Raw genomic sequence first — 12,606 nt, 5'->3', positions numbered from 1 at the left:
TCTCTCTGGCCGGGATTCCCACGCGGAGACAGACACCAGGGAGAGGTCCATCTCTCACCACTGTGTTACTCACTTATTTTCAGCCAAGAAGACTCCTCCCTGCCCACGCTGCCCGCCCCACGTCACTGCTGCATGCCCGGACGGCTGGGTTGGATACCAAGGTAACTGTTACCACTTCTCAGAGACTGAAGGGAACTGGAGCACGAGCCAGAGCCACTGCTCTTCCCTCAACGCCTCCCTGGCTTCGATTGATTCCCTGATGGAGCTGGTAAGGAAGAGACACGCACCTTCATAACCACAGCTAGGGACACGCCAGAGCCTGGCGCCCCCTGAAGGCCTAAGGCAGCTTCTAGATTCAAGGAACTGAATCTCCTGCGGAGCTGGTTGTAAAATGCAAATTCAGGGACAGGATTTGACTTTTTTTAATAGAAAAAAGTTGACCCCCCCCCCCAATTTTTCATTTCATTTTTAACTTCAAATGTCATTTCAGTTTGGGGGTTGTTTGTTTTGTTTTTTTTAACTCCAAAATCTCATTTTTCAAAATTTTGGGTTCCCTTCTTTTTTTTTTTTTTTTGGCCTTTTTCCACATCACTTTATAAAGAGAAAAAGGGAGGAAAAGTAAAAAGCGTGGGAAGGAGGTGTGGAAACCTGCCTTTAAAAGAAGTAGAAATAAAAACCTATTTCCAAAAAAGGAAACCAGTGCAAACGTTACCCTGAAAAAGAAAGGAACGTTTTCATCTCAGCAGTATATGCCTATATACCTAGATCTACCTAGATCTATATCATTGAACCAGCAATAAAGACAAGTGCGAAGTACTTCCCCTAGGAAGGAAAAACCAAATCCATGGAGACAAAATAGGGAATACCTGGCTAGGCGGTCGTACGGCTGAAAAGGATCTGGGAGTTACAGTGGACCACAAATTAAATCTGAATCGACAATGTGATGCAGCTGAGAACAAGGCTAATATCGTCCTGGGGTGCATGACCAGGAGTGTTGTATGTAAGACATGGGAGTTAAGACATGGGAGACACTACTTGGCACTGGCATAGGCACCGACTCCGTGGGTGCTCTGGGGCTGGAGCACCCATGGGGAAAAATTGGTGGGTGCTCAGCACCCACCGGCAGCTTCCCCCCACCCCACCCCAGCTCACCTCTGCTTCCGCTCCGCCTCCTCCCCTGAGCGCTCCGCTTCTCACCCCTCCTTCCCAGGCTTGCCATGCCAAACAGCTGTTTTGCGCGGCAAGCCTGGGGGGGTGGGGGGAGGGGAAACAGGGTGCACTCAGGGGAGGAGGCGGGGATTTGAGGAAGGGGTTGGGGTGGGGCCGGGGGGGCGCGAGCCCCCACCGGCGCTGGAGAAGCTTGGTGCCTATGGGCACTAGTGAGGTCTCAGCTGGAGTATTGTGTCCAGTTCTGGGTGCCGCACTTTAGGAGAGACATGGACAATTTGGAGAGAGTCCAGAGGAGAGCAACAAAAGTGATGAAAGGTTGACAGAGCCTGAGCTTTGGGCAAAGGTTTAAAAGACTGGGCATGTTTAGTCGTGAGAAGAGAAGACTGAACGGGGACCCGATAACAGTCTTCCAGTATGTTTAGGGCTTTTATAAAGAGGACACTGATCGGTTGTTCTCCATGTCCACTGAAGGCAGGACAGGAAGCAATGGGCTTAATCTGCAGCAAGGGAGATGTAGGTTCAATACTAGGAAAAACTTTCTAACTCTCAGGGTAATTAAGCTCTGGAACAGGCTGCTAAGGGGGTGTTATAGAATCCCCTTCATTGGAGCTTTTAAAGACCAGGTCGGACAAACACCCCTCAGGGATGGTCTAGGTTTATTTTGTCCTGCCTAAGCACAGGGGGCTGGACTTGATGATCTCTTGAGGTCCCTTCCAGCCCTGCATTTCTGTGATTCCCAAAAGTTGGGAAACTGTAAGAAAATGGGAGGAAACCCCCTAGTTTTGAAATGGGGGTGGGGGGCGGTATTTGGTTTGGTTTTTTTAAATAAATTTTCCTGTGGCAAAAATCATTTTGGATAAACTGCTTTGTCCTGTGTAGTTTGACTGGAAGATCTTTGGGTGAGGTGTTAGGGGGCTTATTCCTTCACCCACTTATTTCCCTGGTCCTTCGCGCATGAACAGAGAGCAACAATACCCAAAGTCCAAAGGTGCAAACAATGCGATGTTTATTGGGGTGAACTTCCAGCAAGCATGATTCCAGTTTCCTTCCTTAGTGTCCCCCTTCCCAGCTCTGACACCACAGAGCCTTACACCTGTGTCCCTGTTCCCATTTCCCCCCTTAGCCAAACATGATTCCAATTTCCCCACCTCCATTCCCTGTTCCCATTCCCGCCCCCCTTACTTCCTGATTGACTGCAGACTATATAGTAAAACTTGAGTTTTGCTTAGCTATACCTTAACCAATCATTTTCCTGAAATTTAACTAACCAATTCTAACATATTGTAACATGATTATTTAACCAATTATATCCCACCACCTTAATTAGTTTACACCCAGCAAAATTAATTATACAGCAGAAAGAAATAATCACAGAACCAGACAGAGATTATACAGACAAACAATGGAGAAATGGGGACTACAGTGATAGAACAATACAGAAGTGAGGATTTCACATCCCGGCTATTGATAAGTGAGTTCTTGCCAGACAGGATGCTATCAAACTAAGTTTCCTTTTACATCTTCTAGGCACTTCCCTTCCTCTGGAGGCGATAGGCACTATCAGGACAGGATTGTATTCCTAACAGCCCAATAGCACCTTCTTTCAATGTGACTAGTTTGGAATGTGAGGAGGTGACCTGTCGCTTCCCAGCTTATAGCTGCCTCTGTTGCTTAGCCAAAGGCCTTAGCCTAAGAACAGGGCCTCAGACTGTCGCAGTGAGAGAAGGCCCTTACACCGGCAGACAGTGATTTTGATTCTTTCTTTTATACCTCTATAACTAGCTAAGTGATAAGAATACACCTAAATTCTTAGAGTATAGGCCTTTACAGATAGGCCTGAATATCTATATCCTAACACGAGGGACCAGCTTTCTTCGCGTGTACAGCACCTAGCACATGGGGGCCCTGATCCCTGTTAAGGTGGCTGTAATACAGATAAGGATATAATGTGTGTGTTCTTATCCACAGAATTTCACGCTGCGCTATAGGGGGATCCCTTACCGCTGGATTGGCCTCCAGAGGGAGCAAGGCCTGGGCCAGCCCTGGAAGTGGACCAACGGTACCATATTCAACAACCTGTGCGTCCTTTTTCCTTATTCGCTTTCTCGGTATTAGGGCGCAGACAAATGCAACAAAACCCTGGGCTGGGTGGAGAACAGGGATTGGAAGCGAGACCTCAGGATCTTAAAAGCCTGTGGAGGTTGCACCTGTAAGAGACTTGTAGACGCTCTTCCATAGCGTAGGCACCAGAGGCAGACAGAGAGCCCCACTCGGTTAATGCGGATGACACAAGTGGGACTGGTTGGAAAAATTCCCACTCAAAGTTTTCCCTTATGGAAAATCTGATTGTGTCGAAAGCAAAATTTCCTGCAGGGAAAGGTCACTTTGGATGAGATTTTTCCATTGCGGAAATTGACTCAAATGTTTATTTTCAGTCAACCCAGAATGAAACGTTTTCATTTTGGTTTGCCCGTGGGGCCACTGCAGCATATCATGGGAATTGTAGTTCTGGGTTCTTCTGGTTCCATTTGCCCCGGTCTTTGACCAGACAACGTCTCCCATGGTGCACTGCAGTGTCTCACTCATGCGCGTTCTTATGTGGTATTTTGGTGGTAGGAAGACACTGCAGTGCGTCATGGGAGATGTAGTCCAGCTGGGAATCAGGACCTATAGGAGAGAACAGGGGCGGAAGAACCAAGAACTACAGTTACCATGATGCCAGGCATCAGCCCCGCAGTCTAGCTAATGAAAGTGTTTCATTTTGGGTTGACCTAAATCTTTTTTTTTTTTTGGGGGGGAAAGAGAATTTCTGTTCTGTGGGAAATCTAAATATTTTGACTTTTTGTCCCGAAACATGAGAATTTCCCTCAGGATGGAAATTCCGTTTGTCACCCACCTCTGTGCAAATGGGTCCCCCTAAATCATTCACAAGCACATCCCATCGTTCATACACAATGACACGCCACCAAGCGGAGTCACTATGGCTACGGGACAGGACAGAAGATGCGGCAGCTCGGTGGGGGAGCATCTCAGTAGCCGCGTGAGGGCCTTGCTTAGCACAGCTGGGCTCTGGCTGCCTGGGGCAGAAGGGGAGGCAGAGGAAATGGATGGAAAGTGTGGGGGAGGGCTTGGGAGACCCACAGGGAGAAGATAATGGGGGCGGGGCAGGTGGGGCAGCAAAAGGATATTGGGAGAAAGGAGAAGTTGCTGGAAGAGGCGAGTCTGAGAGGGAAAGCGGGAGGACAGGTCCATCCATGGCTATTAACCAAGATGGTCAGGGAAGCAACCCCATGCTCTGGATGTCCCTACTTCTGTTTGCCAGAAGCTGGGAATGGCCGACAGGGGATGGATCACTTGAAAATTGCCCTGTTCTGTTCATTCTGCACCAGCCACTGTTGACAGTGGGCTAGATGGACCATTGGTCTGACCCAGCATGGCCGTTCTTATGAGGTTTGCTTACCCTGAGGTACTGCCTGATTTCCAGTCTAGCTGCACTAATGTGTCCAGTTCTGTTCACCTATATTCAAGAAAGACACACTCAGACTGGATCAGGTGCAGAGAAGTGCAGCTAGGGTGCTCCCGGGAATGGAGAGTGTCTCTTGTCAGAGGAGACTGAAAGAGTTTGGCTGGTTGAGGCTAGCAAGATGAGAGGGTATCTCATTGCTCTCTGTAAATACCTCAGGAGTAGACACCTGGGAGGGAGAAGAACTACTGAAGCTAAAGGACAATGTTGTCACAAGATCACACAGGGATAAACTGGCCAGGAATTAATTTGGGGCTGGAAATTAGCAGAAGATTTCTGCCCATCAGAAGAGGGAGGTTCTGAAGCAGCCTCCCCGTCAGAGCAGTGGGGGAAAACCACCTAACTAGATAGAATACAGAGCCTGCGAAGTCTACGAACAGGACGATATGCCGGTTTTGCCTGCCGGAGTAGGGCTGGGACCCAGGAACTCCCTTGCAGGCCTATGTCCCCTCATACACTGGGAAAATCCTGCAAGAGGCTTGACAACTTCTGTTGCCTGTTCTCTGTGAGCCTGATTTCCAGGTGCTCAGCATCCACTGTGACTTTTACAGCTAGAAGTGACTAGCTCAGGGTTGATTAGTAGCAAAGCCTGGTTGAGAACCCAGTTCCCCTGCATCATACACCGCTGGACCACATCGCTTCCCTGTACGTGAGCAGGAATGGAAGCTGGCTGATAACCCCACACTGCTTCTCGTTGCAGGTTTCTGGTCAGAGGGGAAGGGCAGTGCGCCTACCTGAACGAAAATGGGGTCAGCAGCTCCCGGTGCTACTCAGAGAGACCTTTCATCTGCAAGCAGCCGGACGAGTGCTCTAGAAGGAAGCCAAGCGCCGCAGGAGGGGACACGATGGCTAAGATCACTTAAAGGGCCAATGCAGCCTCTTCCGTGGATGCAGAACTTACACATTCATCATCTCTTGGGGAGCATCCTACCTCTCCAGCCATTGCTCCATCCCGCTCCCTGCTGAAAAGCTCTCCTCACAATGCTCGACTACACTAACTCGACAACACCATCTCTCCGTTGCCGTGGTACTACTGGACACAGGCCCTGGAGTTATTGTGTAGTCGAGTCAGTGTAGTCGAGTGTTGTGAGGAGAGTTTTTCAGCAGGGGCCTGGAGGGAGCAATGGTTGGAGAGGTAGAGGATGCTCTGCAAGAGATGACTTAATATTAAATCTAATATTCCCTTAATACGCCAAGTGGATAAATTATTTAGATTATGAAGAATTTTATTTAAAAAAGAGTATGTTTCTAGCTTGCTTGGTTATCAATATGCCCTGGCAAATCAAAGAGAGCCTGAGTCAGCAGAGAGCTTGAAACAATAACTCAGAAAAATGCCCCATTTAATTAATTGACTCTGGAACCTAGTGATGACACTAACTTCTTTCTTTCTGTTTCCTCTATGCCACTTTTCTTGGTGAGGGTTGCGGCAGCAGCATGGAGAGTAGGGCGGGCTAGACCTCCCTTTCCTCCACGACAGATTCCAGCTCCTCCTGGGGAACTCCCAAGCATTCCCAGGCCAGCCGGGAGATATAATCCCTCCAGCCTGTTCTGGGGGGGCCTCAGGGCCTCCTCCTAGTGGTACGTGGTCTTACTGAGTTCCAAAAGAAGCCTGCCCGGGGGCATCCCCAGCTGGATCCTCTCAATCCAGAGGTGTAGCAGCTCTACTCCGAGGCGCTCCCGAAGAGCCGAGCCCCTCACCCCGTGTATTAAAAAAAGTCATGATTTTGGGGGGATTTTTGAGTGCTTGGGTTTGACAAAACTGGATTAACAAAATCTAAAGGTCATACGTTTTGGTCGCAGCTGGAACTAGGTGAAATTTTTTGAGCAAACCCTTTTATGTATTTTATTTATTTTGTTTGTTTTATTTATTTAGGCAAAAAATGCAGATCTTGTGTCACCAAAACAATGTGAATTTGTGTCAATCTTTGCCAAATTGATTTGAAAAAAAAACCACCCCGAAAAAAAAAAAAAGCTGAACGTTTCATTTTCCTGGTTTTGAAAGCAAACTTTTTGACTGAGAATGGCTTTTTATTTCATGATTTCCTTTAATTTTTGTTTTCAAAAATTTAAACCTTAAAAATCAAAATGAAACCTTTTTCAATTTTTTTTTTAACTGTTCAATGCAATGAGAATTTTTGGGGAAAAAAATTGGTTTTGATTCAATCTGAAACCGAATTTTTGTTTGATTTGTTGGAATTTCCAGCAAACTGCAAAAAATCCATTATTTGCCCAGCTCTAGCTGCGACCTCCCCTGCCCTTTCCGTGTTGCTCAGTGAGGGAGGTGGGATCAAGGTTAGATGGGAAGTGGACACTAGTGTTCAAAGAGCTTGTGAACAGCCCTGTACCCTGGACTGCAGCTACCTCAGGGACACAAAGACCCTGAGTGTAGGATACAGACCCTTACACTTGGGAAAAGGCCGAAGAGACACTGAACCAAAGTCAGGGTAAGAAGTAGCCAGTGGATCTTGGAAACATCACTTGAAGCTGGGACACGGGATGGATCAGTTGATAATTGCCTTGTTCTGGTCATTCATTCTGAAGCACCCGCCACCAGCTTCTGTTGAAAGTCAGAGCACTGGGCTAGCTGGACCATTGGCCTGACCCTATATGGCTGTTCTTACGAACTTTATTTTTTTTTTTAATATGTTTTTGAGTAGATCTGATCACAATTTGACAAGAAACATTTTTTAAAACGTGTTTTCTCCAGGATTTTTTTTTGCAATGCTGAAAGTTATTTATTTATTTATTTATTTATTTTAAATTGTGACTGCAACTGTGAATGGGAGAAACTTATCATCTCTCATCATCTGCATTTAATTCATTGCTGTGAGCTAAGATTGTTTGGGTCAGGAGAGCTCCTGAAAGCATTTAGTCACTTCCCCTAGGCTGTGTAAATACCAGAATAACCCATAATGACTCCCAGTTAGGAACCAGAATTAGTGGCCAGGTTTTCAATAGATTCATGGAGTTTAAGGCCAGAAGGGAGCATTAAATCATCTAGTCTGGCCTCCTGCCTAGCACGGGCCAGAGAACTTCCCCCACTTCCCCCTGTATTGAGCCCAACAACTTGTGTTTGGCTATAGTCTATCTTCCAGGAAGGCATCCAGTGTGGATATGAAGACATCAAGAGATAGAAAATCCACAACTTCCCTTGATAGTTTGTGTCAGTGGTTAGTCTCTTTCTTTGTGAAAAGTGTGTGTCGTATTTCTGATTGAAGCATGTCGTCTGACTTATCTTCCAGGCGTGAGTTCTTGTTCTGCCTTTCTCTGCTAGGTTGAGGAGCTAGTTGTTTGCGCTAGTAGTTAGTAGCTAGCAGTTTCTCCCCATGAAAAGACCTACACACTGTAATCAAAGGCCCTTCTTGATCTGCTTTTCGTCAGACTAAACAGATCGAGCTCCTTAAGTCTCTCACTATGAGGCAACTTTGTCCAACCTTTCAGTCATTGTGGAAGCTCTTCTCTGCACCCTGTGTGACTTTTCAACCTTTTAAAAAACATGGACCCCAGAACTGGATGTACGATTCCAATGTCGGGCTCACCGACACCATATACAATGAGCTGAGCTGTTCTGAAAATGTGCCCTAAGTGTCACAAGGGGAGCTGTCACAATGGTTGAGGGAAACCTGAAGGTCCTTAGCTTGGAGCAGAAACTAAAGCAAAAAGCAAACAGAAAACACAAACAGAAAACTGAACATGAGTCATAGATTCCAAGGCCATAAGGGACCACTGTGGTCATGTCGTCTGACCTCCTGCACGATACAGGCCAGAGAACTGCTCCAAAATAATTCCTGCCTAAGCCAGGCCTCCCATTTTGGGTTACTCTGGTGTTTAAAATAGACAAGTAAATAAATCTTTGTTTTGGTGGGAGGAAAAATAAACCAACCAATCCTACTTCCTCTCACTTCTAAAAACTCTTTTCCCCATGTCGGGAGGGAGGGATGGGGAAATATTTTTTGTAAAAAAGGCATTTTGTGTTTCAAAAAATGTTTTGATGGCAAGTTTCTGATCTGGTCTATTGATTTGTAGATAAATGTTTTAGATTCCCTGTTGTGAATTGCTTACAGTCTCAGGACACAGAGTGCCTTTGGTGTTTGGAAAGTGCCTTATGCAGGGCAGCCTGTGTATCATTGGGCAGGAAATAGTTTTCCCATCCCACAAAAAATTTTGATATTTAAAAAAAAAAAAAAAAAAATTCTGTCCCAAATTGGGATGAAACCATTTCACAATTTCCCAAACAAGCCGAGAGCAACCCACTCCCCCAACCGTGAGCGCACTCACCTGAGAGGGAGGAGATACAAGTAAGTCGCTGCTCTGAATGGGACTTGACCGGGGGTTTTTCACATCCCAGGTGAGGGCCCTGACCCCCAGGCTATTCTCACATAGTCTGGCCTGGCTGTGAGAACTCGTCCCAAGGAAAGTTTCACCAAACAAGCTCTGTTTCTGCAAAAGGGTTTGCGTTCACTGAATCGGCATTTTCAAACAAGGAGCGGCTTTATCAAAAGATTCCTGACTAGCACGAGAGGGACTCTCCCAGAAACAGATAACGAGACTGGCATTCGTTATAACAGCACTAACGAGCACCACACTCTGTGGGGGGTGCCAAAAAGGAGCCTGACAGAAGTTCTGATCCAAAGCTTATTGAAATTACTGGAAAAACTCACAGGACTAGATGGTCAAAGGTGGGAGATGAGAATTGCAATACCTGTGAGGTTCTGGGCCCCATTAACTTCACTGAGCAGCCCCCTTTGACACTGTCATACCAGCATCCCCTGTACGGGACTGCCCCCTAGAGACCGAATTACAAATTATTATTTTAATGTTTGATACTTAGCGATCACATTGTGCTAGACTCTGTAAAATACCGTACTCTTACCATGTGCTGTACCTGTTGTCGTTTGTCGTACGCTTGTCTATTCTGCATTTGTACAGCCCCTAGCACAACTGAGCCCTGCTCCATGACTGGGGCTAAGTGCCACTGGAGTACAAATACAATGGCACCGTCCCTCTTTACAGAGCATGGTATGTGCGCCGGTGAGTTCTCTGATGGCTGCTGAGTCCGATGGGCGAGTGACAGTCCAGTCCACAGGTATGACACACCCACACGTTAGCAATGCTCTGAATCCGAGTAGCAGATTCTTTCCTCCTCCGATGCCGGGCATCGGAAAGCTTGATCCAGGCCGCCTCGCTCCATCTACAAGCTGCCTCTGCCAACCGGCGCGGCATTCTGCATTCCTTTCTCAATCATCCAGCGAGATTCCAAAGGACACTAAGTCAGCTTTGCAAGCATCCCGGAATCTGCCTCTTTCTAAACGCTTTGCGAGTGTCAAAGAACTGCAAACTTCAGGATCCTGTCATCCGGCATTCGTGTGACACGACCAAGCTGCCTGAGTCCTTTCTTACTAATTAACGTTCCCATAAATGACATACCAGCACGAGTTAGCACTTCCACGTTTGTCACCCCGTCTTGCCATCTTCTTTGAAGAATTTTGCTCAAGCATCTGACATGGAAGCTGGTTAGTCCTCCTGGTATGTTTGGTGTAAGTCGTCCATGTTTCTGAGTCGTATAGAAGAGTGGATAATACACACATTTTATAAATACGGATTTTCACTTTAATTGACCATTTGTCACTGTTCCAGGCTCTGTCTTGCAAAAGACAAAAGTTCCCGGCTGCTTTGCTGATTCTGTTAGTGAGCTCAGCATCAAGATCTACATTGCTGGTAACAGTAGAGGCAAGGTAGCAAAACTGGTCCACAACATCCAGACGAATACCCTCTAAGGTGATATCTGGAACTGATTCTGAAGAACTTCGAGGCATGATAACAGTCTTCAAGCTTATTGCTAGCTCAGAGATTTTGCATGAATCAGAGCACTTGGTAATAAGCTGTTGCAGGACATCAACACAGTGAGCCACAAGACCTGCATCATCTGCAAACAGGTCCCTTATGATGATCTCCTTCAGCTTCATCTTAGCTCTGAACCGTGCATCGTTAAACCAATCTCGATCATGTCTAGTGCTAATACAGAGACCCTCTCGAACACCACGGAACGCACGTTCAAGCAGGAATGGGAAGTAAATATTAAACAATGGAGGAGCCACTACGCAACCCGGCTTCACTCCATTGTTGATGTTAAATGACTGGGGGTAAGTGTTACTTGTAATACCAATAAATAATAATATACTAACATGTAACAAAAAGCTGCCCCAAAGAGTTTACGATCTAAGTGCAAGACAACAATCAGGGAGAGAACCAGAAAACAATGAGGATATTGTTGCTGGACTTTCATTCTAACTGTCTAAGCCAGTGGTTTCCAACCTGGGCTCCGCGGACCACTGGCGGTCCGTAGATTATGTCTAAGGGGTCCGCAAAAGATATTGTTACCGTAGAACAGTGGTTTTCAACCTGTGGTCCGTGGAACCCTGGGGATCTGCAGACCATGTCTAAGATTTACAAAGGGGTCCACACCTCCATTTGAAATTTTGTAGGGCTCTGCAAATGAAAAAAGTTTGGAAACCAATGGTTTTAGGCTAAGCCATGGGGCTTAGGGCATGTGTATCTTATTATTTTTGTTTCATAGGGCGTAGGGGACCCTGTCATTCTGCTTCTCTTCTCTAGATGACCCCTGGACTGTCCCATGATGGACGCGCAGTGTGATCCAGGGACCCCTTAGTGCCACCTGCCAAAGGGGCCAGAGTGGGAGCCCAGGGGTGTGAGCATTCTAGCTCACCAAAGAGCATCATGTGAGGTCTCAAATTCAAGCGTGCGTCACACTGGTCACCAGCATCATTGTGAAACACGTACGGCTGCTGTGCAAGCAGTTCTGTGTAAACACTGACCATTATGGTCCCCATGTCTGTGTCTAGGTAGGGGGTCACTGGCAAAGGTGTAAACCAGGTTTTCTGTCAGACAAAGGCTGTTTCTCTCTCTCCCTGGCTGTTTATAGGTAAATTAAGTGTTGGATAGTTCACATTTGGGCTCCTCTTCCGGGTCTGAACCAAATGCTAAGGAAGGATGGGGGAAACCACACAGAGAGAAAAGTAACAGGATGGAACAGTGCGAGTTCCTTTGTTTCTGCCTCTATTTATAACTGGAAATTAAACCCCGTTGCTTTGTCAGGAACATAAATGATCCTGCTACTGCAGTCGCTGAGTGCATAGAAACTGACCGCAGCTTCTGGGCAAATGCTCTGAGTTATGACATTTGGTCTGTAATAACATGTATGTACCGTATCTGTCTCATTTGTGCCTGAATTCTGTTTATATTTATATGTAATATATTGACCGACTTGTGGTGGTGGTTTTTTTTTAAGTAGCATGGGAGAAGCTCTCTCTCTTGTGGGATATGCGGATCTAAGGTTTTCCTTCATCTTCCTCATCCTCACCCAATAAATGTGCTGTTTTGTGAAATTCTACTTGGTTGTTTGTGAATCCTCACCTGACTCCTAGAGATTTGCCTGTCCTGCAACAGTCCTTGCATTAAGAGGTGTGTGTTTATTTCCGCTGGGTGTCCCAGTGGAGGTGTGACAGCTGCTGTCTTGGTTGACACCCCAGGAGTTGAGCCTGTCAACCTCTGGAACTCCTTCCCAGAGGGTGTTGTGAAGGCCAAAACTAGGACGGGGCTCAAAAGGGAGCTAGATAGATTCATGGAAGATAGGTCCATCGATGGCTATTAGCCAGGATGGGCAGGAATGGTTCCCTAGCCTGTTTGCCAGAAGCTGGGATTGGGTGACAGGGTATGGATCACTCGATAATAACCTGTGTTCATTCCCTTTGAGGCACCTGGCATTGGCCACTGTCAGAGGACAGGATACTAGGCTTGAAGGACCTTTGTTCTGACCCAGTATGGCCGTTCGTATGTTCTTACGAGCCAAGGAATGTCCAGAACAAGACGCATAAACGGCCATGGGCTTGAGC

General features: G+C 46.7%; 1 protein-coding gene across 13 annotated transcripts in view; it reads left to right on the top strand.

Moving 5' to 3' along the window:
• The window catches only part of LOC125629579 (C-type lectin domain family 2 member B), a 52,180-nt gene extending 40,076 nt beyond the window's left edge, over positions 1-12,104 (top strand). For all 13 annotated transcript variants that reach the window (XM_075119595.1, XM_048834939.2, XM_048834940.2 and 10 more), the window contains 3 exons: positions 84-268; positions 3,139-3,248; positions 5,394-12,104. In XM_075119595.1, the coding sequence (XP_074975696.1) occupies positions 84-268; positions 3,139-3,248; positions 5,394-5,556 (458 nt within the window). In that variant the 3' untranslated portion in view covers positions 5,557-12,104. The remainder of the gene's footprint in view (positions 1-83; positions 269-3,138; positions 3,249-5,393) is intronic.
• Positions 12,105-12,606: the final 502 nt, after the last annotated feature.

This window comes from Caretta caretta, chromosome 14, assembly GCF_965140235.1.
Source record: "Caretta caretta isolate rCarCar2 chromosome 14, rCarCar1.hap1, whole genome shotgun sequence".
Lineage (NCBI taxonomy): Eukaryota > Metazoa > Chordata > Testudines > Cheloniidae > Caretta > Caretta caretta.
The sequence above is the reverse complement of the archived record's forward strand: the minus strand, read 5'-3'. Positions and strand labels throughout refer to the sequence as shown.